The sequence below is a fragment of the Zalophus californianus genome, chromosome 2 (assembly GCF_009762305.2).
Source record: "Zalophus californianus isolate mZalCal1 chromosome 2, mZalCal1.pri.v2, whole genome shotgun sequence".
Lineage (NCBI taxonomy): Eukaryota > Metazoa > Chordata > Mammalia > Carnivora > Otariidae > Zalophus > Zalophus californianus.
This window is the reverse complement of record NC_045596.1, coordinates 58643712-58664787: the sequence shown is the minus strand read 5'-3', so window position 1 is coordinate 58664787 and position 21076 is coordinate 58643712. Positions and strand designations below refer to the sequence as shown.

At 42.1% G+C, this 21076-nt stretch overlaps 1 protein-coding gene and 1 long non-coding RNA gene across 7 annotated transcripts in view; one reads left to right on the top strand and one right to left on the bottom strand.

Annotated features, from left to right (window-relative positions):
• The window catches only part of RASSF6 (Ras association domain family member 6), a 48445-nt gene that overhangs the window by 2897 nt on the left and 24472 nt on the right, over positions 1-21076 (top strand). For 3 of the 4 annotated variants that reach the window (XM_027599042.2, XM_027599044.2, XM_027599043.2), the window contains exon 2: positions 8145-8243. In XM_027599042.2, the coding sequence (XP_027454843.2) occupies positions 8188-8243 (56 nt within the window). In that variant the 5' untranslated portion in view covers positions 8145-8187. Of the gene's footprint in view, positions 1-6289; positions 8244-19155; positions 19448-21076 lie in introns of those variants that run through there. The other variant, XM_027599045.2, reaches the window with a different exon arrangement.
• On the bottom strand, positions 51-17357 carry LOC113924797. 3 transcript variants are annotated; one of them, XR_003520805.2, is made up of 6 exons: positions 16076-17357; positions 15697-15793; positions 9981-10161; positions 8197-8335; positions 4340-4452; positions 51-873 (listed from the first exon to the last, which is right to left on the bottom strand). It is a non-coding gene; the product is annotated as an uncharacterized LOC113924797 (long non-coding RNA). The 3 variants fall into 3 exon arrangements; XR_003520803.2 differs by lacking the exon at positions 4340-4452; XR_003520804.2 differs by lacking the exon at positions 4340-4452 and having other exon boundaries at positions 16080-17357.

Below are 21076 nucleotides of genomic sequence, written 5' to 3'. Positions count from 1 at the left end.
CTAGGTGATAGGGATTAAGGAGTGCACTTGCTGTGATGAGCATGGGGTATTGTATGGAAATGTTCAGTCACTATATTGTACACCTGAAACTAATATTACACCATATATTAACTATGCTGGAATTAAATATTTGTTTTAAAAGTTTAGATTTTTAAAAAATTTTTAAATGTAGGTCAATCAGAAATACAACCTCTGAGAAAGAATTTCTGCGTATTCTCTCTTTGCCCTGAAGTCTAGTGTTAGAGAGAGTTAGGTTTTGTTGCAGAAATCCATCTATGTCTTTCAAAGCTATCAGATATAATGATTTCATCACTTCATAACCTCAGTTCAAGTAGCGGACTAATGCTACTGCTTTCAGTAGTTGAATGTGAAGGTGTCTCCTTTTTAAGTGATGACAGTGCAATCTTAGTCGCCGGGATGACTGAAGGACCAATTCTCTGTCATCATCCTGGAGCCTGGCAAATGGGGTCAAAAGCAGAAAGTGCTCCCTCTGCAGCCAACACACAAACAAGAAGAATGATTCACAGTCCCTGGGAAGTCAAGCTGAGAATTTCCTCTTGGAAACTAGATGAAGCAGAGAATCCTTGGGCTAGACCACAGCAGCAGCTCCAGAAGATGCCTTTGGCAGACTGAGCAGCTCCCTCCCAGACTGAGTGGTGGCCAGGTGCCTCGAGTCCTGAGGTGGCTGCAAGCTCGAGTGCTTCTGCCACAGCTTCTGTGCCCTGAGGACGCTCTGGGGAGAATCCAGCCACTGCGTTAGTGCCCTGTCAGTACGCACTAGAATAGCAAAGGGTGACATTTCACACGGGGTTCCACTGGAACTGGCGGGAGTGACATGTCTGGATGTTTGAGCCATATCCTGTCCGGTCCTGTCTGAAAGTTAAGCACTGTAAGACATTTTTATTTGCATCTCAAAACAAACATTTCCCAATTGCAACACATACCACTTAATAAAGTGGTAGTTTTTATATGCCGGTTTCCCACTTTTACCATCTTTGTGAATGAGGCAAATTCTTTAGGAAAATATGGAGCCGGATGTTTCCCAGAAACCACACTTCTCTGGATTCTTTTCCTGTTTTACTAAGAATTCGATAATGGATAGAATTACCGATTTTTTTTTTCTCATTTCCTTGAAGTCATATAATTGTATGTAGATCTGCTCTTCTCAACTTCAAGGTTCCTGGTCAGAGCTTAGAGGAAACATCTCTATTTTGGAGCTGAATACATATTTGTAACTTCCCATTGCTTCTTCAGGCCAAAACAATATTAAAAAAAAAACTCCACGTGTACAGCCCTGAATATAATCTTACTTCATAATTTAAATACACATTTGCTATTCCAATGTGTTATTTTCCATTCTTTATTTTTTTTTAGTAACCTTTATGGTTTGTGTTATGTAAGATGTGTTCATTGTGTATGATTTAGAAAGAACATATGAAATCAAGAAGAAGATAATTATCACTCATGATTTCATGGCTTTCAGTTTTATGGTTAATATTTTAATATATCTCTCTCTATATTGAATATATTCATTCTTTTACATATGTTTTTCCCTATATACTTGCATCCATACACTCACTCTGGGAGGTACAGAAATGAAACAAGCCATAATCCTACTCGAGAGGAATAGTTAAATTCAGTAAAGTAAAATATAGTCAGAGAGAGAAAGCAGCAAATCATGAGAAATGAGGAAGCCGCAGATGTTTCACTGGGAAAGTTCAGAGGCAGGAGAAACTCTCTTCGGCTGGGGAATCTTGGGACGTTAGCACCTGTTTTCTTTCAGTTCATTGAGAGATTTTGACTGTTTTGACACCTCATGCACCCAGTGGCCCCAGGAATAAGGGGCTGCCGATCCAGAGAGAGGCTTCCCTTCTGGGGCTAGCACCAGGAGCAGGCCCAGAGAGGGAGCTCATGAACCCTTTGTTGACTACACAAAGGAGTGAACCAAGTTTCCTCTCTTAAACAAGTAAACATTTAATCCGTGAGAGGGCACAGGAAGGTACTTTAGGTGACTGGCCCATCTGAGTTCATTGGGGCTGGGGTTCTCCTCACATCTTCTGGTAACTAGCCAGTCCAGGCATGCGCCCGTCGAGGCAGGATACAGAGCAGGGGGAGGCCAAGCACAGATGCTCTCCACGGGGCTCAGGTCTCAGTGAGCTGGTGCTGTCTGATCCTGCCTTCTCAGGCTCCTGAGCTCGTCTGTGTGCTTAGACTGAGTCTCCTTTTCTCGTCTCTGCCCTTCCCTGCTGAGCCACTGAGGCCTATCTGAGCTTAGACCTACCTAGTACTTCTGGGACTATTTATTTCTCCAGGACTGGATTGCTGACCTGTCTGGTCTCCTATCCCATGAGCTCAGTTCTATCTGGACAAAATGAAAAAAACAAATAACCGAACTTATTGAATAATAATCTTATTTCATACATAGTCTAAGTCAATAAACTCTGGCCTCAGGACCAGAGAGCTTATATGATTCACTCTTCCAGTTAAGTACATAGATTTGTAACAACTACCTTCCTCCTCAAGGCATAGTTTATTATGTTCTACCAAACTAATTGTGAATGCCCAACATAAGACCTCTAGGCTTCTAGAATTATCATTTTTCCTTTTTTCATAAATCCTCATCTCTGTGTGTCATGACCTCTGTTGTCCTTCTCTTAAACCTTTTGAGGAAACTAGCTCTGACCCTTAAATCTACCAAATCTCTATAATTTAGAAGATATTCACAAAGGTCCTACCAGGTTTTAAATTGCTATGAATCATGGTTAACGGGAGAGGGGAAACTGTTTGAATTCACAGATCTATCTCTCACCTTGACAATTAATAATCAAATGAGACTTGGATCAAATTACATTTTTACCTTTCAGATATTTGGACTGCTTATATGGTCAATATTATTTCCTGTTCAGTTAGCATATATTGCCCACGAACAAGAATTTTATCTTGTTTTTGTTTTTTTCCATAAATTCCTTTTAACTGGCTTCCTTCCTAAGGTCAGAAAAATAATGTAAGGGCTTCTGAAATCCTTTAATCACATCTGAAATCTTCTGACTTGCTTCAGCATAGCTCACAGGTTGACAATATAATTCCACAGTAATGTTTTGGGATCTTTAATGATACCTGAGCTATTTTCTTATAAATACAAATAGGGAGTTAACCAGAAAGCTCTTGCAATGGCTTTCAGCCCATTACTGTCAATGGCACTTTGTGATTGTAAGAACCTTCCATTGGTGATTCTGCAGTTCAATACATACCCAACTTCTAGTCTCAGCAAATCTATCATGTTAACTATGAAGTCAAGAAAACTTTATACTAACAATAAATCCTTCAGGCCACATCTGCAACTTTACATTTAGTCAGCCACTCAGCAAATATGAATTGAATTCCTTCCATGGTCCTGGCAAAATTCTAAGAGCTGGATGAACACAGGTAAATATAAAAAGCCCTGATCCAAAGAAGTTCATGTTGTGCTTGGGGAGGACAGGCATGTAAATACATAAGATCCTTTCAGATGCTGTTACGTACCTAAATGGAAATCATGTGGTAGTGGCTGACTGAGACTTGCTTAGGGAAAGCCTTTGAGAGAAGAGATACTTGGCCTGAGATTGGCAGGATGGGAAACAGATGTGAAAGGCTCAGGGCAGGGTGCTCCAAGGAGGAGCAACAAGTATAAATCTCAAAAATGGGAATGAGCTTAGGGAGTGACTGAAAACCAGCAAAAATCCCCAACATAGATGAAATGTAATCCATGGGGAAAATAAGGGAATGAATACTCCAGAGATTGATGGGATTTTGTGGGTCATCATAAGGAGGCTATATTTTATTCTAGTTCATTCTTGGAAGTCATTGCAAGTGTTTAATCATGGGATGATGGCATTTGTTCAGTCTTTAAATTCATCACCCTAGATGCTGTGTGTGCAAGAGAATACTAGTCACAACGTGGATGCTGGGAAACTAGTCATGAGGCTGATGGAGAAATCCAGGAGAAAGATGACGATGATGGCTTGGCTCAGGGTGGTAGCATTGGAAATAAAAGCTTTTGAGGTTCAGGTGACATACTGGAGGTAGTCAGTAAGATTTACTTTTGGATTGGAATCTGGTTATAATGAAAGAGGAAAAAAATAAAACTGAGTCTTAGTTATGGTGCCTAATTGAGTAAATGGGAAAGAATTGTGGAGGAGGGAATTCTGGAAACAGAAGAAAGTCTGTGGCCATGTCTTGGCCATGTTGATTGATATGGAGATGCCTGCTAGACGTTCAAGTAGAGACTAAGTAGATATCGACATGAGTCTGGGAGTCTGGAGCTCAGCAGAGAGATTGGGCTAGAGATGGATTCAATTACCTGGGAGAAAGGGCAAACACGGAAGAGGACATAGCTGAGGATGGACTAGTAGAACAAGCCAGCATTCCATGATTGTACAGAGGATTCCAGAGAGGAACCTAAAATGTTGAGACCTGTGAAACAGCAACAAAACAAAACAAAACAAAACAAAACAAGGCAAGGTTGTTGTGGTTACTGCTTTGTCTGAAAACCTCAAGAAAAGAAAGGGTTTCAAACGCAGGAAACAATCAACCTTGTCAAGTGCTGCTAAGAGGCCGAGAAAATGAGGAAGGAAAATGAACCATTTGGCAAGACATAGGCCACTGGAATGTGGGAGGGAGGTGCAGGGAGGGGCAAATTAAAAGGATAGATGGTAAATAATTGGGATCCAGGAGAAGGTAGTGTTTGGACAATGAGGTCACCACTGGGGGATTCTCACTAGGGGGCAACAATAACCCTTTTTGTGGGTGATTAGAATGACAAAGTCTAGGGGCAAAACTCCAGTTTTAGAAGCAAGAGCAAGGGCTGTAGAACCAAACAGCCCAGGCCAAATCCTATGAATGAGTAACTGGGATTGGTCGGACTTGTGGAACATGCGACGCTTTTGTCCCAAGGCATCCTAAAATACCCGTGTGACTTCTGACCTACACAGAGTTAATCTGCCTGGTTGGCTAAGCTCCTCTCCCTTCCAGCATGAGTCCTCCTTGAGACCCCCTTCCAATGATGAGCTATCAAAGAGGATATATGCCCAACTAGAGGAGCACCAGTCTTTGAGCAAGAAGATATGAGTAGAAAAAGAAGTAAGGTATAAATCAAGAATGGCAGTATAAGGTGGAAAGCAGAAAATGGCATCACAGCAGGTGCAGGTAATAGGCTATGGAGAGACTTGATAAGGTCCCACTTGAGCAGAGACGAGGAAGAAGCAGAAATCTGGACCTCAGCCTCTGGTGACAGGGGCCCTCTTGTGTGAGGTAACTAACTCGTGAGAAGAGACCCAGTGGTTTGAGATCCATTAGATTAGTAGGCCTGGTATTTGAGAAAAGCTTCAATTTTCAGGTTGGAAAAGTAAGTGTTGGTGGAATTGCAGAAAACCTGAATGTCAGGTTGGGAGACTTGGATGGTATTTGCTAAGAATGAGAGCCCAGGAAGGTTTGTGAACAAGCAGGTGATGTGATGGTCAGAATGCTAAAAGCATAAAGGGAAATTAGCCAAGCACTCGGCTTAGAGACTATTACAATCTGCCGGGCCAGATGTGCTCATAGCTTTCAAATAGATTATATAGTTTCAAATAACGTGCTATAAGAAGACTGTGCATCAGGGTTTTTGTGAAAATAGCTTTCCTTTCTTTTTCCTTTTTCCTTCCTTTGGGTGATGGGGTGGGGGAGGATTGCTATTCTCCTGGAGAAAGAGGACATGCAATGCCTTCTAAACACCTTACTCGAACCAAACTAAGCTAATTTGGAAGGAAAAGGAGGAAGTCCCTCCCCCTCTTTTTTTTTTTAATAAAAAATTAAACATTTCTCTCTAGCCCAACTTTTTATCCTGGTGATATCCCCTGTGATTCTGTAGGCTTGAAGCAATAGTAATTAAATATTTAATTCGGCAAAACGGAATGACTAGAAAATATTACACTTAAAATCTCTGGTCACACCCTAATGCCATTTAGATGAAGACATAAAGGAGGATGTTATTCATGTCTAACCACAGTTTCCAGAGCCCGAAGGAGACTTCAAGGATGTTACGTCACACTTAACCAACACTTGCGAGTCAGAGCTTGATTTTAGCTGCCTGGAAAGTTAAAATTGTGTTTGCAGGCCTGGGGCAGGGTTCAGCCAATTTGGGATGAGTGGCTGCAACAGAAGAAATGTCTTCCTTTGCACAGACTCATATAGGAGAGAACTCGTTCTAGAAATACTGTAAAAACAGACTTACCAAATTGGGCAGTCCTTCCTTGCCTTGGGACAGTGATTCTGGAGTTTTTTCGTTTGCATAGTACATTTTCCTCTTTTCTGCACATCTCCAAACGTTGCCCTAGGATTTCTTTTCTACTTTAGCTATCTTGTATTCCCACGTTGACAAAACATTTCAATGATTATAAAATGCCTTTTTGGGGGATTGTAGAAGCCTTTGGGAATTTAATATCTTCTTAAAGAAAATAACACTGAACTGCTAAGGAAGCAGAAGTTTAAAACTGACTGAAAATTTTTTTCACAAGTCTCTGGAAATTTTCTTTAAAAATATGATAACAGCAAGACATCTAATACTTTTTCATAAATTTCTGGAAATTTTACTATAAAATATAAACCCAGCAAGGCTTCAGAAACATCATTCCAAGCCAGGCAAAGTTCCTTATACAGTTTCTCCTTTTTTTCCCCTCCTTTTTATATGTCTCAATAAAAAGTAACCTTTGCACCAAGAAACAGCACTTTCAAACATCCTGAGCACATCTGTGCATTTATAGAAAGATAGAACAGGAAGATAACTTGTGCATCACTAAAACCTGGTGGTATCAGAACTGTGGATAAATTGAAAAATGAAAAAAAATTCCTGAGAGTGATTCCAAATCAAATACTAAAAATTCAGAAATAGGATTTCCAATTGGAGTTATGCCAAATTTAGCCATATTGGATACATTCATTACCAAAAGTGTAGCTGATACAGCCACCAACTGGAAAGTGATTTTCAGCACAATTTTGATCCAGGGTTTCACTTACAAATTTGCAAATCATTTGCATTTATCATGGGCCAGCATTGTGGTTTGTATCGTACTTTCTTAGAAATATCACCCTATCCTGTCTGCCTTTCTCTCTCCCTATCTCTCTATTGCATAGCTGTCCGCCTCCCAAATTCATTACCAAGGGGAAGACCGTATGTCAAGTGATATATTTCTGGTTCATTTAGTATTTTTTCATATGCCCTCTTTATGCCCATTTTTCTTTAGCGATTGTTTTAATTAAAGTTTATGTTCCTCTTCTATTACTACTTATTTTCCCTAAATTATGTGAAGAATATAATTTTCAATTTTAAATGGGAAGTATATCATGAGAAATAAAATGGATTTTTCTCAAAAGCATATATCGAGTAAGAAAAACAGAGGAAAACACCCAAACCTCTGAAAACTTAGATGGGGGGAGTGGGGGCGAGAACAAAGAATACATTGTTACTTGTTCTCAAACAAGTCACTTTGTGAACAATTATGAAACGAAGGCTTAGAGGCTGCCATTTGGAAACTCACTCAAAGCAAGTTGTAGTTATAACTCTGAACTCTGAGCTTAGTTTCTTACCATTGAACGTTTTGGAGGGCATCTCACTTATCCTCATTTTATTTCCCTTAGATATAGAAAAAGTCTTTGAAAAGAATCTTAGAACAGACCAACTGATAGGAAATCAAAGATTTTAATCTGTTAACCTTTCTGAAATGCAAAAACAATGTTGGTGAAAAGCAAAAAGTAGAGGTCTTAAGACATTTAGACTTTGCTTCTAATGATCTGTCCCATTACTTACAAAGTGTCAGAAATACAGGTAAGAATACCCACACCTTGCTGGGATGGTCTGAGGATTAAATACGATGACATCTATAATGTGGCTCACATACAGAGTATAAGATCCATGGCACGTGGGGAAAAAAAAAAAGAGAGAGAGAAGGCTCTTTCCTTCCCTCCCCTCCCCAACCCAACCCTCATGCCCATGTATGAAACACTACTTAAAAATTTTCCTGAAATACATTTACATGCTAGGGACATGACAAAGCATTTCAATTTAAGTCAGAAACTCATTTCTGAATGCATCACAGGAATATACCAGTAACATTATTCTAATGTCTTAGGGTATCCTCAGATGACCTCAGAAAAGGGGAAACGAGGACTGTGATGGCTCACCAGCACTCTTCGTGGATCTTCGTTAATGAGAGGACATTCATTACCGGGTAATTATATGCCTGTATTACGTGTTATGCTGCTCCATCGTCATTTGTAGATTCTGCCCCCACACCATGTCATTCTGAGCATGATATATGACCTAAAAATCAATAATATGAATCAACGGTGGAGACATTGAATAGGAATTTGAATAAATATAGTTAAAGATGCTAACCCATAACTTCTCATGGAACAGTCACTCGTATGTCCTAAATAGTGGTCTGATTTCACTAAATGCTAAATTTCTATTTTCATAGTTGGCAGAATTCTCAGGAACAACCTCAAGTAGACGCCTCAGGCTCCTCATAAATGATACAGCCAAAGGATCAGTCCGGGGGCCGCAAACAGGGTTTTCTCTCCTCTTGTCTCCCTCCCTCGTTCCTCAGGACAAACTTCATTTTCCCTGTGTCCCTTTTGATGTTCGGTTATGCAACACACAGGACATCCACAGTTGTTTTCTTGCAGCAAATAGCATCTTATTATATTGGTTAGGGAACAACAGAGCAGGGACTTGAAAGCTCTAAGAGTAAAGCTAAGGACTGAGTTGGCTAAGCTGGAGCAGAAGCAGATGAGGAGAAAGACGACATAGTAAGAAAAAAGAAACCAAGGGGTCCTGGAACAGGACCCATGTCTCACCAGGAAGAGGAACAAAGCCAAACAAATGACAGAGGGAAATGGATGTAAATGATGCCGGATTGGGCCATAGGAAAGCAGAGAGAACAACTGTGGTCCAAAATGGAATTAGAGTCACACCTGGAGGATACATATGACTTATACGAGGTGAGAAGAAGAGTAAAGTAGAAGACAGTGGATCCATCTATTCATTCCTCAAGTACTTATTAACTGCTCCCTGTGGACAGGGATTCTTCTGGACCCCGAGCATTCAACAATGAGCCCAACAAAACCCTTAGCCTCATGGGGTTACCTCCTAAAAGGGGGATACAGTGACTGTGTAAGATAAATGAGTAACAATATATATAATTAGATGCCGAAAGGTATGAAGAATAAAAATAAAGCAGAAAGGGAATAATGAGGGCTAGGGGAGGACAGCAGGGAGTCATGATGTCCTTCCAGATGGCCCGAGAAGGCCTCAGTGGGGAGGTAGCATTAGAAGAAAAGTCTGGAGGAGGTGAATGAACAGGCTGTGCAGGTAGCTGGCTGGGAGCGAAGGGGACAGCAGGGTCACAGCCCTGAGGCAGGTGCATGCCTCTAAGAGCGGAGGAAGCCAGTGTGGGGAAACGAAGCAGGAAGGACAGCAGAAGCTGAGGTTCCTGACACCATGGCCAGAGCGTGCAGGATCTCACAGGCCGTTGTGAGACTCCGGCTTGCCCACTTATGACAGGAGAAGCCACTGAAGGATACTGAGCACATGAGTACCTGGGTCAGTCTGGCTGTCGTGTTAGGAGCAGGCTGAAGGGGGGACAAGGATGAAGCAGAGAAATTATCAAGGAGCTGATAGTTCAGGGTCGAGATGATGGTGCCTTGGGCCTAGGGGGCAGTAGTGGAGGTTAAAAGGAAAAGGTCAGATTCTGCATATATTTTGACGGAAGAGACAATGAAACCACATTTTGGTGGGGGAGGGGAAGGGTCTGAGACTCTAGTGACCCTTATTTTGTGTCATATTTTGAATTGACCAAATTGAGGACTGATCAGTTACCTTCTGTAACCCAGAGCACCTTTCAGGCCCCGGTATCCACTTATTAATGGGAGCTCCAGGTGGTAAAGTAAAATATTGTAACACTTACACAAACACCAGACTTAAAGATAGCATTTTTCAAAATGGGGTCCATGGGCCATCCACCCCCCAATCAGACAATTTGGTAACACTGCAGATCCTGGGTTAATCAGGTCATTCTGATGCATACTCCAGTCTAAGAACCACTGCCAGGAGGAGGAAGGGATTAACGTTTGGGAACTTCTGACCACCTGAAATAAACAAAAGCCAGGGGAAATTATAAAGAGTTGTCAGTTGTCAGAAATTATAAGAATACCACTGACCACCTGTGATACCCAACGTGTCACAAATCTACCAAACACTTCTAATCATTTATTCTCTGGACAGGGAGTCGTTCAGCTCCCACTCCATACTAGGTGAACGAGACAGAAATTACAAGCTTATGAAGGGATTTTTGTTTCCCTGCACAGAAATACATGAAAAATAATGGAAATTACTAGGAAAATAGAACCTGCTTAACGGAAATTTTGGCCAATTTCTTGAGAGCTACATATGATCAATAAAATAAGAGGTCGTGATATTAATAGTGTAGCAGCAATATAACATTTATGTCTTACTGCTGAATGAGAATTCTCTGAGTTTAGAAATTTCCCTGGGTGAAGGGTGTTGGCAGAAGTCAGCTTCATGCTCAAATGACTAAGTTTCCAGCTGCTGTTTGACTGCCTGGGGTCATCACTGCTCTGGTGCGACACATGGTAAATATTCTAAGTGAGCTGAGTTTAAAAAAATGGTTCCATCTGGTTGCTTTCAAAGTACTTTCACTTCAGGTCCTAGGCTGAAATCAGGGAACTTTAGAGGTGAGTAAATGCCAACCGTGTACTTGAAAAAGGTTCAAATCCGGTTTGAGAATGCAGATCAGATTTCATTCTCAGAATGGTAACTTTTTCTCCTACTTGGGAATCTAACACAGACCCTTGCAGTGGCAGACCACCAGGCATGTGTGCGTTCCCAGCCTCAGTAAATAGCTTTAATTAGCATGATGTAATAACATTTAGCCAAAAGTGCATTATTCCAAACAGTGTCTTTTTCCAAGCATGTTGCCCAGGCACCCTTTGCTGAAACAAAGGAATCAGCCACCTGCACCTCTGAGCACAAATTCAGCACAAAGAGCCAGTGTTCTAGAGGCTGCTCCTACCTGGCCAGGAGAGCCAGAGGGCAATGTTTGCCCAGTTTCCATGGCCAGGGTCTTCTCTCGATCAGAGGAACTGGAGCAAACACTGCGTGCCCCAGCGTGCTCTGCAGGTAGGCTTAGGAAGAGGGCACCACTCTCCTGAAGTCCACTGGACTGTCTTTAACAAAGGATAAGAGAACCCTCCCTGATATATTTGTTTTGAGGAGCCAGGATATTAAAATAAATCAGGGACCAAAAGTTCAAGACCTGTTTGGGACCATCTCCTTTAAACATGAGAAATTTTTTTCTATGTGAGGATTGTTTCCAAAAATTTATTTTAACATTTCCATTATTAGGTTTCATGACCTAATGAAAACAACAGGAATTTTCATTATGAAAATTGGATATCACGTTAGTTACTATGTCAAAAAATGCTCAATAATGTTCCCCCAGATACATGAAAAAGGTCATTTATTAAGCTTTCTTTATATCAAATATTTTTCAATGAGCATTGACAGTCATGAAGCATACCAATATGACCGTTATTCCCAATAAAATTTACTTAGTCCACATTTACCTATTTTATCACTTTGGTCAGCTAAAAAATAAGATCATCTATCTCTCCAAGATACACTGAAAATATTTCAATAGAAAATCTGATAAAATCAAAATTCAGAGATGAGAAATACATTAACTTATGGAATTTACTTGAATTTCTGGATATGTCAGTTGGTGACACTGGTGAAAGACTTTTTTTCCCCTCTAAAAATATGTCAGGGGGCACCTGGGTGGCTCAGTCCATTAAGCACCTAACTCTTGATTTCGGCTCAGGTTGTGATCTCAGGGTCATGAGATCGAGCCCCACATCAGGCTCCACACTCAGCTCAGAGTCTGCTGCAGATTCTCTCTCTCTCCCTCTGCCCCATCCTCCTGCTTGCGCGCTCTCTCTCTCAAATAAATAAATAAATAAAATCTTAAAAAAAAATAGGTCAGGATTTAATTTTCTATATTTTCTTCCCAAAATAATTGCTGAGAACATACCATGAGCCAGAAGTTGTACTAGAAATGAGTATGGAATTTATTTTATTTATTTTTTTTTTTTGCAAAAACAGAACAAGAGATGCCTGAAGCTACAGATTTCCAATTTGAGCCTTCACCAGAATCACCTGGAGGGCTTGTTACATGAAAGACGGCAGTGCCCCATTCCCAGATTGTGACTCAGTAGGTTTGGATTGGAGTGAGCATTCCCATGTCTTAAGTTCCCAGGTGGTGTAGGTTCTACTGGTCTGGGAATCACACTTTGAGAACCACAGTTCTGAAGGCCTGATAACAAACTAAGCTAAGTGTTCAGAAGGAAAAAGACCCTTTAGAGAATACAGACCTAGTCTAAGGAGGGCACGTTCCCTGAGATCTGAACAAAGAGGGGGCAAACTAGTTTAAGAGAGTGAGCGGGAGAGCATTCCTGACATGGGGAGACTGCTTGAAATCCTTATGGCCAGAGGGAGCTCAGAGTTCCAGCAAGTAAAAGTACCCAGTGTGGGTGAGGGACAGGACACAGAGAAAAACATCTCTTAAAAGTATGTTAGGCAAAGCAAATGCTACAGTGTGTTCTCTGTGCTCTGTGTAGAGCATGGAGTAGATGGAGGATGCCCAGAAGAGAAACAAGGAGGTCACTTAATATATATCCTTTCTCTCTTTTTTTTTTAAGATTTTATTTATTTATTTGACAGAGAGAGAGAGAGCACAAGCAGGGGGAGCGGCAACAGAGGGAGAGGGAGAAGCAGGCTCCCTGCTGAGCAGGGAGCCCGATGCGGGACTTGATCCCCAGACCCTGAGCCAAAGGCAGCCGCTTAACGACTGAGCCACCCAGGCGCCCCAATATATATCGTTTCAAATGTAAAGGAGAATCAGTGGTCAGAGTCATGGCAGCGTCACAGAAGAGGGAGGAAAGCGCCTGTGTACCAGGAAAGCTCCTGTTGTGAGCTTTCCTGCTCAGGGACGTGGCCAGACACTCTGGTAGCAATCCCAATGGTCTAAGAGGCTGTTGATGAATTAACAGAATAGAGAGCTCATTTCCCCCATCCCTAGGAACAGGGGGCCTTGGGCTCAGGAGGCAAGGTAGCCCTCCTCAGCAAGCACAAAAGCCTCGTGCTGTTCGTACACAAAGGGTGTTATTTGACAGTGAGCCGTGTCTGCTCCAATCATGACCAGAGTTGCATGGCACACTTGTGTTTACTTGTCAACTGGTTTAAAAAATGTATAAGGCTTGGATTCGACAAACCTGAAATGAAAGTTTGACACATGGGAGAATGAGAAGCAAGATCGCAGTACAAGCTACATACCAACCCAGCTGCTCCGTTCCCTCATCTCTATACCCAGCCGTGCAGCAAATCCAGCTGGCTCCCCCCCTCCAAAAGCCAAGCCCTTCTCCCCATCTAGTCCAAGCCCCCATTATGTCTTGCCTGCGCAACTGCGGCAGCCTCCTTATTGGGCTGCCTGTTCCATTTCCCGTCCCGATAGCCACTGCCCCCCGGCGGCCAGGAGGGCCCTTTACAGTGTGAGGCTCAGCATCCTGCTTAAAGCCTCTGAGGTTCCTATTACAGACTCCTTACCATAAGGGGGCTCTAAGGCCCAATGTGATATGGCCTGGAGGACCTTTAGAACCTCATCTTTAACCACTCTTCACTTCTTTCTCTCCTTCAAACATGCCAAGCTTAGTCTTGCACACAGGGCAATGCATCTCTTGCTTGGGACCCTCTCCTTAACTCTTGACACGGTTGGCTCCTTCCCATGACTGTGGTTTCAGTTTACTATGGCAGTCCTCCGGATGGCCCCCTCTGACATGTCTACCACCGTGCATTGCATCACAGGATCCTGTTTTATTGTGCTCCCAGTATTTATCCTTGTGTCAAATTAGCATATTTCTGATTTTGCTCTTTTGTTTTCTTGTGTCTTCCTCCTACAGACAGGAAGTCCCGTCACTGCAGGGGCTTCCTTGGCTGTATACCCTGCAGTACCCCCAGCATCTGTTACATTGTCTGTTACATAGTAACCCCTCAAATTTTTGCTGATCATGCATGAGTATGGAAATAGTCAACCTCAGAGAACTAAATCAGGACCTCAGTGTTTTGACATGCACTACCCTTCAATACTGTTTCACATCTAGGGGCAAAGTGATGACACCAGGGCTTGTCTTTGATGTCCATGCGGATTTCCTGGGTATCTTGGTTAAAATACAGATTTTAATTTCTAACGAGATGCCTCCCAGGTGTTCAGACAATACTGGGACAGGAGTCACTCTATTTAAATCTTGTTGTAGACATAATAACGGCCTCCCAGAGATGGCAACATCCTAATCCCCCGAACCTGCGAATATTTCACGTTGCATGGCAAAGGGGAATTAAGATTACTCATCAACGACCTTAAAATAGATTATCTAGATGGGCCCGATGTAATCCCGAGGGTCTTTAAATATGGGAGGGGAGGAGAGCTCTGTGAGGAGAGTCTGTGTCAGAGCAAGGCTGCTGAGAACGGTCATTGCTGGCTTTGAGATGGAAAGGGGGCCAGGACCAAGGAATGAGGGCAGGCTCTGGAAATGAGAAAGCAAGGCAAGTAAATAGGGTCTCTGATTCACAGCCCTAACTCTATTTACACACCGGTAGCTGTCCTCTCCAGAATATTCAGCTGCAACAAGAAAGGGGACTATTTCATCAAAGTGGAGGTAGTTTCAAGTCCTTACTTTGAAATAGAAATATAAAAACTGGTGCTGATTTGTGAACAGTATGAGGGCTGTGAACCAGAGACCATATGTCCCTGTGTTTCAGGCCAGAGAAGACAATTGTAGCGCATAGACTTCCTTCCTTCTTTCTTCCCTGTCCACACACTACTCGGCTGCCCCTAGCAATTCAGCTGCGTGTGATAACAGAAAACGGGGTCTGATATGGGAGCAGCTCATTGCAGCTGCCAACTGGAATAATAGGTCGTGAATTTTTTTAAAGCTTTTTCATAAAAGTCCTTAAAAGCCCAACCCTAGAGGAAAAGGGAAGAGATAAGTATCTTCCCTCATCTGAGGTTGTTGGAAAACACGCTAGTGGGTTAAAATTTCAAATACTGAGATTTACCCTTAGAAAGGGATTCTCTTAAAAATCAGATGTCAGATCTAGAGCACATGCCTGTTTTCTTCAGAAGCACTGGCATTTTAACGAAAGATACACTCCTTTGCCTCTCCCTTTTTATCCCCTCCTTTAGGTCTTATCCACATCTAGTGACATTATTCTGTGTAGCTAAAGCCCCTCTCTTCAACAGTAGAGTTCATCATCAAGAAAACCACTTTGGGCATTTTTCTTTGTTTTGTATCCACCAGCAAGCTATCACTTCAAGTTTCTTTGTAATACTACAAAATTATTCCTGAGTCTTTAATCCTTGTGCTCTTACCTGAGTTCTCGGGGTTGAGGACCCGAGAGGAGCTGACACTTCTACCCACTAATGGCTCTGGGCCAGTTTTTGCAGGGCTCACCAGGAAAAGATGAATGCCCAGAAAATACAGAAGTCCAAAATGGCCAAAAGCAGCCGAGGGGCGATTGTGGGGGAGGAGAGGCACGTCTGGTTATATTACCTTATTGATCAGATTTGTAGTGGAGTTCATGCAACTCCCAGGTCCTTTTTATTATGGGTTGTCAACAGTGAAGAAGGAGTTGGGTCTTAGGATAGAACTGTTTGGGAGAACAAAGCAAACAAATCACAGGTGCCCTCATCCCGACCCCCAGCAATAATTACTGATACTTTAGCAGAATTACCAAAAATGTTAGAAACCTTTCCTCTTTGAAAAGGGCAGCCGTTTCAAAGGAAGTCAGGAGAGGTAGACAAATTCGGGGCTCCCAGATCATTCAGCGTTTGCATTTTTACTGTCATCAAGATAGACTTCTTCTTCCCAACTTCGCTGTTTTCAAACGGTGGAGCCCACCCCCTTCATTTGCAATGGAAATGTGACGAACCTACTTGGCCCGCTGAGGAAGGTGTCTATGCAAAGGTTGAAAGGCAGTCTTCTTTCTTCATGTGAACCAGGAGAGGAGGCCACAGGCAAAAAGACCCGGAGCTGTAGCGGCTGGTAGGAGAGCAGCTGCAGAAGTTTGCCATTTTAATTCCAGGATTCAAGTTGACAGTAATGAAGGATAAAGTGGATTACGAGAATTCTGCAACCTTTTGCAGACGTCACGAAGACGTCAGTAACGTGAAATGACGTGTTGTCTTGGCAAATGGCTTCGCGATAAGGCTCTACTTACTTTTTTCTGTTGTCCTAGTTCCTGGTTCCACCCTTTCCAAAAACATACAGGAGTTTATGTTTCGCTTTTATGGAAGCAAAACTGTGACATTATACATGCTTTATGCACTAAAGTTGGGGAAGTAGACAGAACTACAACCCATAAAATAGATCATCGTTTTGATTCCCAGCACATGGTCCCAGCTGGGTCACCTTTACATGCTTCACTCATTGTTATTTTATTAAAAACATAGTAAGTTTTAAATTCAGTTTTTTAACCTAACACGAAATTGTTGATCTCATAGCTCAAATTTAACCTTAGGAACAAAATCCATGTGTGCTGGGAGAACCAAATGCATAAGACAGCAAGTTAGCATTTTTATTCTGCCTCAATTTTTCATCTCTTTGAAGATATTTTTTCAGATGTCTCAGGTTCCTGCTCCTAAACATGGCAATATGCCCAATAGAATGTTGTTTCTAATGCTGTGGTCACAATGCAGTTCAGTGGCTGCCTGATCTGGACCCTGGACATTTTTCAGCAAGTCTCCATGAGGCAGAAGTCACATAAACTCAGGAAGCACAGCTGTGGCCAAATACGCCTTCCTAGGCTAAGCTGGGCTGTATTTTTCTCTGGTTTATTTCGTGTCATGTGGCAGCTTCTGAAGTTTGTGTTGGGTCACATTGTACAACAGTATTTCTGGTTTACCTTTATTGGGTCCAAATAGTAAGAATCGCTTCGCAAAGAGTGGGACAGGGTTTTTGGTTTCCAGGAAAGGGATCGGATATCCACTTAATTACACTGTATATCATTACTAAAACAAGAGCGAGAACTCTTATTACAACTAAAATTTGACATCCATTCTATCTATGGATGCAAGGCATAACTCCGTTCCATCCATCATGCTGTCCCATGTCCATGAATATTACAGTTTTATAAGATCAAATAAAAATGTTTCTTCCGGGGGCACCTGGGTGGCTCAGTAGGTTAAGTGACTGCCTTCGGCTCAGGTCATGATCCCAGGGTCCTGAGATCGAGCCCCACATCGGGCTCCCTGCTTGGCTGGAAGCCTGCTTCTCCCTCTCCCACTCCCCCTGCTTGTGTTCCCTCTCCCGCTGTGTCTCTCCCTGTCAAATAAATAAAAATCTTAAAAAAATTGTTTCTTCCGGCCAGCTAAATAGCATGATAAGATTGAGGAACTCATTTCTTGCTAAGTCCATTATTAATGGCAGAAGTTCAATGTGTGGGTAATTCCCATCTGCTGAGCAGCTACAATTCAGACCACAAAGTACAAAGTACACCTAAGCATTTTACAGTTAATTCTGGATCCACTATTGCTCATAAAACCAAGCTGGGAGCCTTAAAGGAACAGGAGCCCTGAGCCCTCTTCTGCATCCTTGCCCTGCGTCTGTCATCCCCATGTGAAGTCTCTTGTGGTTAGCACTCTTCACGAGCTGCCGTGAATAATTTTGGGTGTCCATCAGCCTCTGTCAGGATCTGATCTCTGCACTGCCAGTGCACAGTGCCAGCTTCTGTCTTGAGAAGCTTATTCTTCTAGCCCTTCATCTAATTAGAAGTTTGCCAGTCCTCAGTTTTCTTAAAACATTATCCGTATCAGGGCACCTGGGTGGTTCAGTCAGTTAAGCAGCTGCCTTTGGCTCAGGTCATGATCCCAGGGTTCTGGGATGGAGCCCCGCATCGGGGCTCCCTGTTCAGCGGGGAGCCTGCTTCTCCCTCTGCGTCTGCCCCTCCCCCTGCTTGTGCGTGCGCTTGTGTGTGCTTGCGCGCTCTCTCTCTTTTTCTCTCTCTCAAATAAATAAATAAATCTTTAAAACACTATCCAAATTATATACTGTTTGATGTTTTTTTTAAACCTTGTTATATATTACGATGCAGTATTTCACGTTCCACAAAACCAAGCTTTCACAAAGTCAATTTCTTATGTATCAAACATATAGTGTATAGGCTGTTTGAACCTTATGTCTATTTCTTGGGCATCCCTGTGGCTTCTAGACTTCACAGATTTGTAAACTGAGAAGATTGTATGTGAAATCCATTTCTTCTCACCCATTTTATAGCTTTGTTAGGGCAGCTGAATAGTTGCTTAGCAGTCTGATCAGAGCTGGATGGGGAACTTTTTGGTGGCTGAGAGGGAGAGATACCCAGATGCTTGTTTCCTTTCTTGAGGGGAGGAAGGTCCATATGTAACATCTAAGCGGATCCAGAAAATCTGTTACAGTCAGCATTGACAGGGCACAGTGTATATTAAATCACTGCCCCCTTTGCTGACTAGGGACTGCCTAGATAACGCTTTTGTGGTTACCTTCCGATGCCCTAAATCATGTAATCCCTTTACTTATTTTAGGGCCCATCTAGACTTCATTCCCTTCTGTACATGTGGGACACTTGAGCACCTTTCCATGGAACACAGCCTTGCCTTGCCCCTGAGCCTCCACCCCATACAGTTGCAATAGTCCCACTCATCTCTGCTGCCATCTTGTCCTGAAATCTGTCTCCTGTAAGTTCCCTGGTGGCCCTGATCATCATGTCTTTCTTTGGCCTAGAACTTTCAGTGTTCAGTAGCTGCCGCCTCCCTGCAGGGTAGAATTTTAAGCTTCTTAAAATGGCTCACGAGGTTCCTGCCTGCTTCTTCTGCTCATTGCTCACCACTGCCCATTTGCATGTTCTACTCTTAGAATCCGGACGCTCTGAGCTTTCTCCACAAAAGCTATAGAAATAGCCCCATGTCCTTGTGAACGTTCTCTTTGCCTGGTAAGCTCCTCACACTCTTCATGTTTAATTCCCCCCCCCTCCAGAGTTCACTGTAGGCCACATCTATTCTTGAAGCTCTCACCCATCCTCAGAGTATGACTGAAACCCCCGGATTGGGCTCACACGGTGACTGATGAGTGCCTGAGTGAATGGCCATTCACTATTAGAAGACACAGGCAGACACGGATGATCAACTTGACAATCACTCTTCACATCCTGTGACTTCAGTGCCAACAAGTCAGATTAACATGTTGCAGGCTAGGTTTTATTAGCAGGGTTATATTAGACCCGTTGTTTCATCTGATACACCAAAAATCATCTTCAAAAGTTCCTCTGGTAAGGTATATACAATTAAAATGTAATGCTGTTTTAATATTTGCAATGCATTCACGTTTGCTATAGTTGTTTACATAACTTGTGAGCTTTCTTCCTAATGCCTCACTTTATCCCAGCCCTTCATTTTACTGAGCTCTACTACTCTTCCACACTCCGGAATCCTTCAAAGTGCCATTAATATTCAGTCAGAGAGATCCTGCCTGTGGTAAGAAAAATATGGACAACTTCTGTGGTATTCACTACCCTGTGTTATACTTGGGAGGGGTTGGCCAACTTTCTCTGTAGAGGGTCAGATAATAAATATTTTAGGCTTTGTGGGTCATGTGGTTTCTGTCACAACTACTCAACTCTGCAGTTACAGCAGAAACGCAGCCACAGATAATAAGCAAACAAATTAGTGTGGCTACATTATAATAAAACTCCGTTGATAAACACAAATAGCCCAGGACCACAGTTTGCTGACTCCCTGGGTCATCTGGAGACTTTTTTCTGTGGGGGAAGATTTAGTCAGGTTCTGTTCAGGTACAGAAACATTTTCCAAGTGGCTTGATCTCAGAGAATATCTTCTAATCATACATGGTCCTGAAAGTAAATACTTTGAAAGATACTTGTAATGTATCTTATTGTGCAGTTTTATCAGAAACAGAAGCTGAGGGAATAAGATTATATAAAAATTCATTTGCCTTAGTAACAACCATCACAGCTCAGCATATCAGAAGTTGCATCCCAAGTGAACCAGAAATTTCTATATGCTGCCCTGGTACTCAATATGAAAGCTATAAAAGCGTTCATGCTCCTTACCAGTACAATAATTTCTAAAAAATATCCCACAGTAATGACTCCAGGGGAACAAGTCCCTTGTGTGTGCAATGATATTTAGAAGAGAAATATTCATCAACACTGAAATTCTAAAGTAACTCAGTTGGGGATGGAACCATAGCATGGAAGAATTTTGTAGAATGTTTTTTGAGGTGATTGTGTGAAGTATATGGAAACTTGGAAATGGTCACATTAAAATTACAATGCCAGATGGAAAGAGTACATTTACATGATCTCAAGCATAAAAATCAATATACATGAATTCTGTCATCCAGTGTTCAATAAGTATTTATTGATTAGGAGCCTACTGTGAACAAGTCTCTGCTCTAGCACTGGGAAGACAATAGTGAATAAAATAGACCAAAATCCCCGCCCTCATGGAGCCAATATTCTTATGGGAGGGAGACAGATATTGAGGATCAAAAGAATTTTAAAAAATAATATATTTGGAAACTTAAAAGATTTTTTCCCCCATAAAACTGCTTATATAAAAAAGCCTTTCCTCCTTTATTTGGTATGTTTCATTTTTTAGGAATAAGAAGTTCTCTGATCATTTCATTCAACTGATGTTTATAGAGTTCTTACTATGTGCCAGACACTCTTCCAGGCACATGGAATATAGTGCAAACAAAACATACAAGCACATCTATTCTCATGGAGATATGGTCTGGTGAGAGAGATCGAATATAAGACAAATAAGTACAATATGCTCCAAGGTTAGAGGTGACAAAGGGGCAGAGGTAAGAAAGCAGGTTATGAATGTTGGGAGAAGGCAAACTTTTAGATTGAGTGGTCAGGAAGGACTCCTTG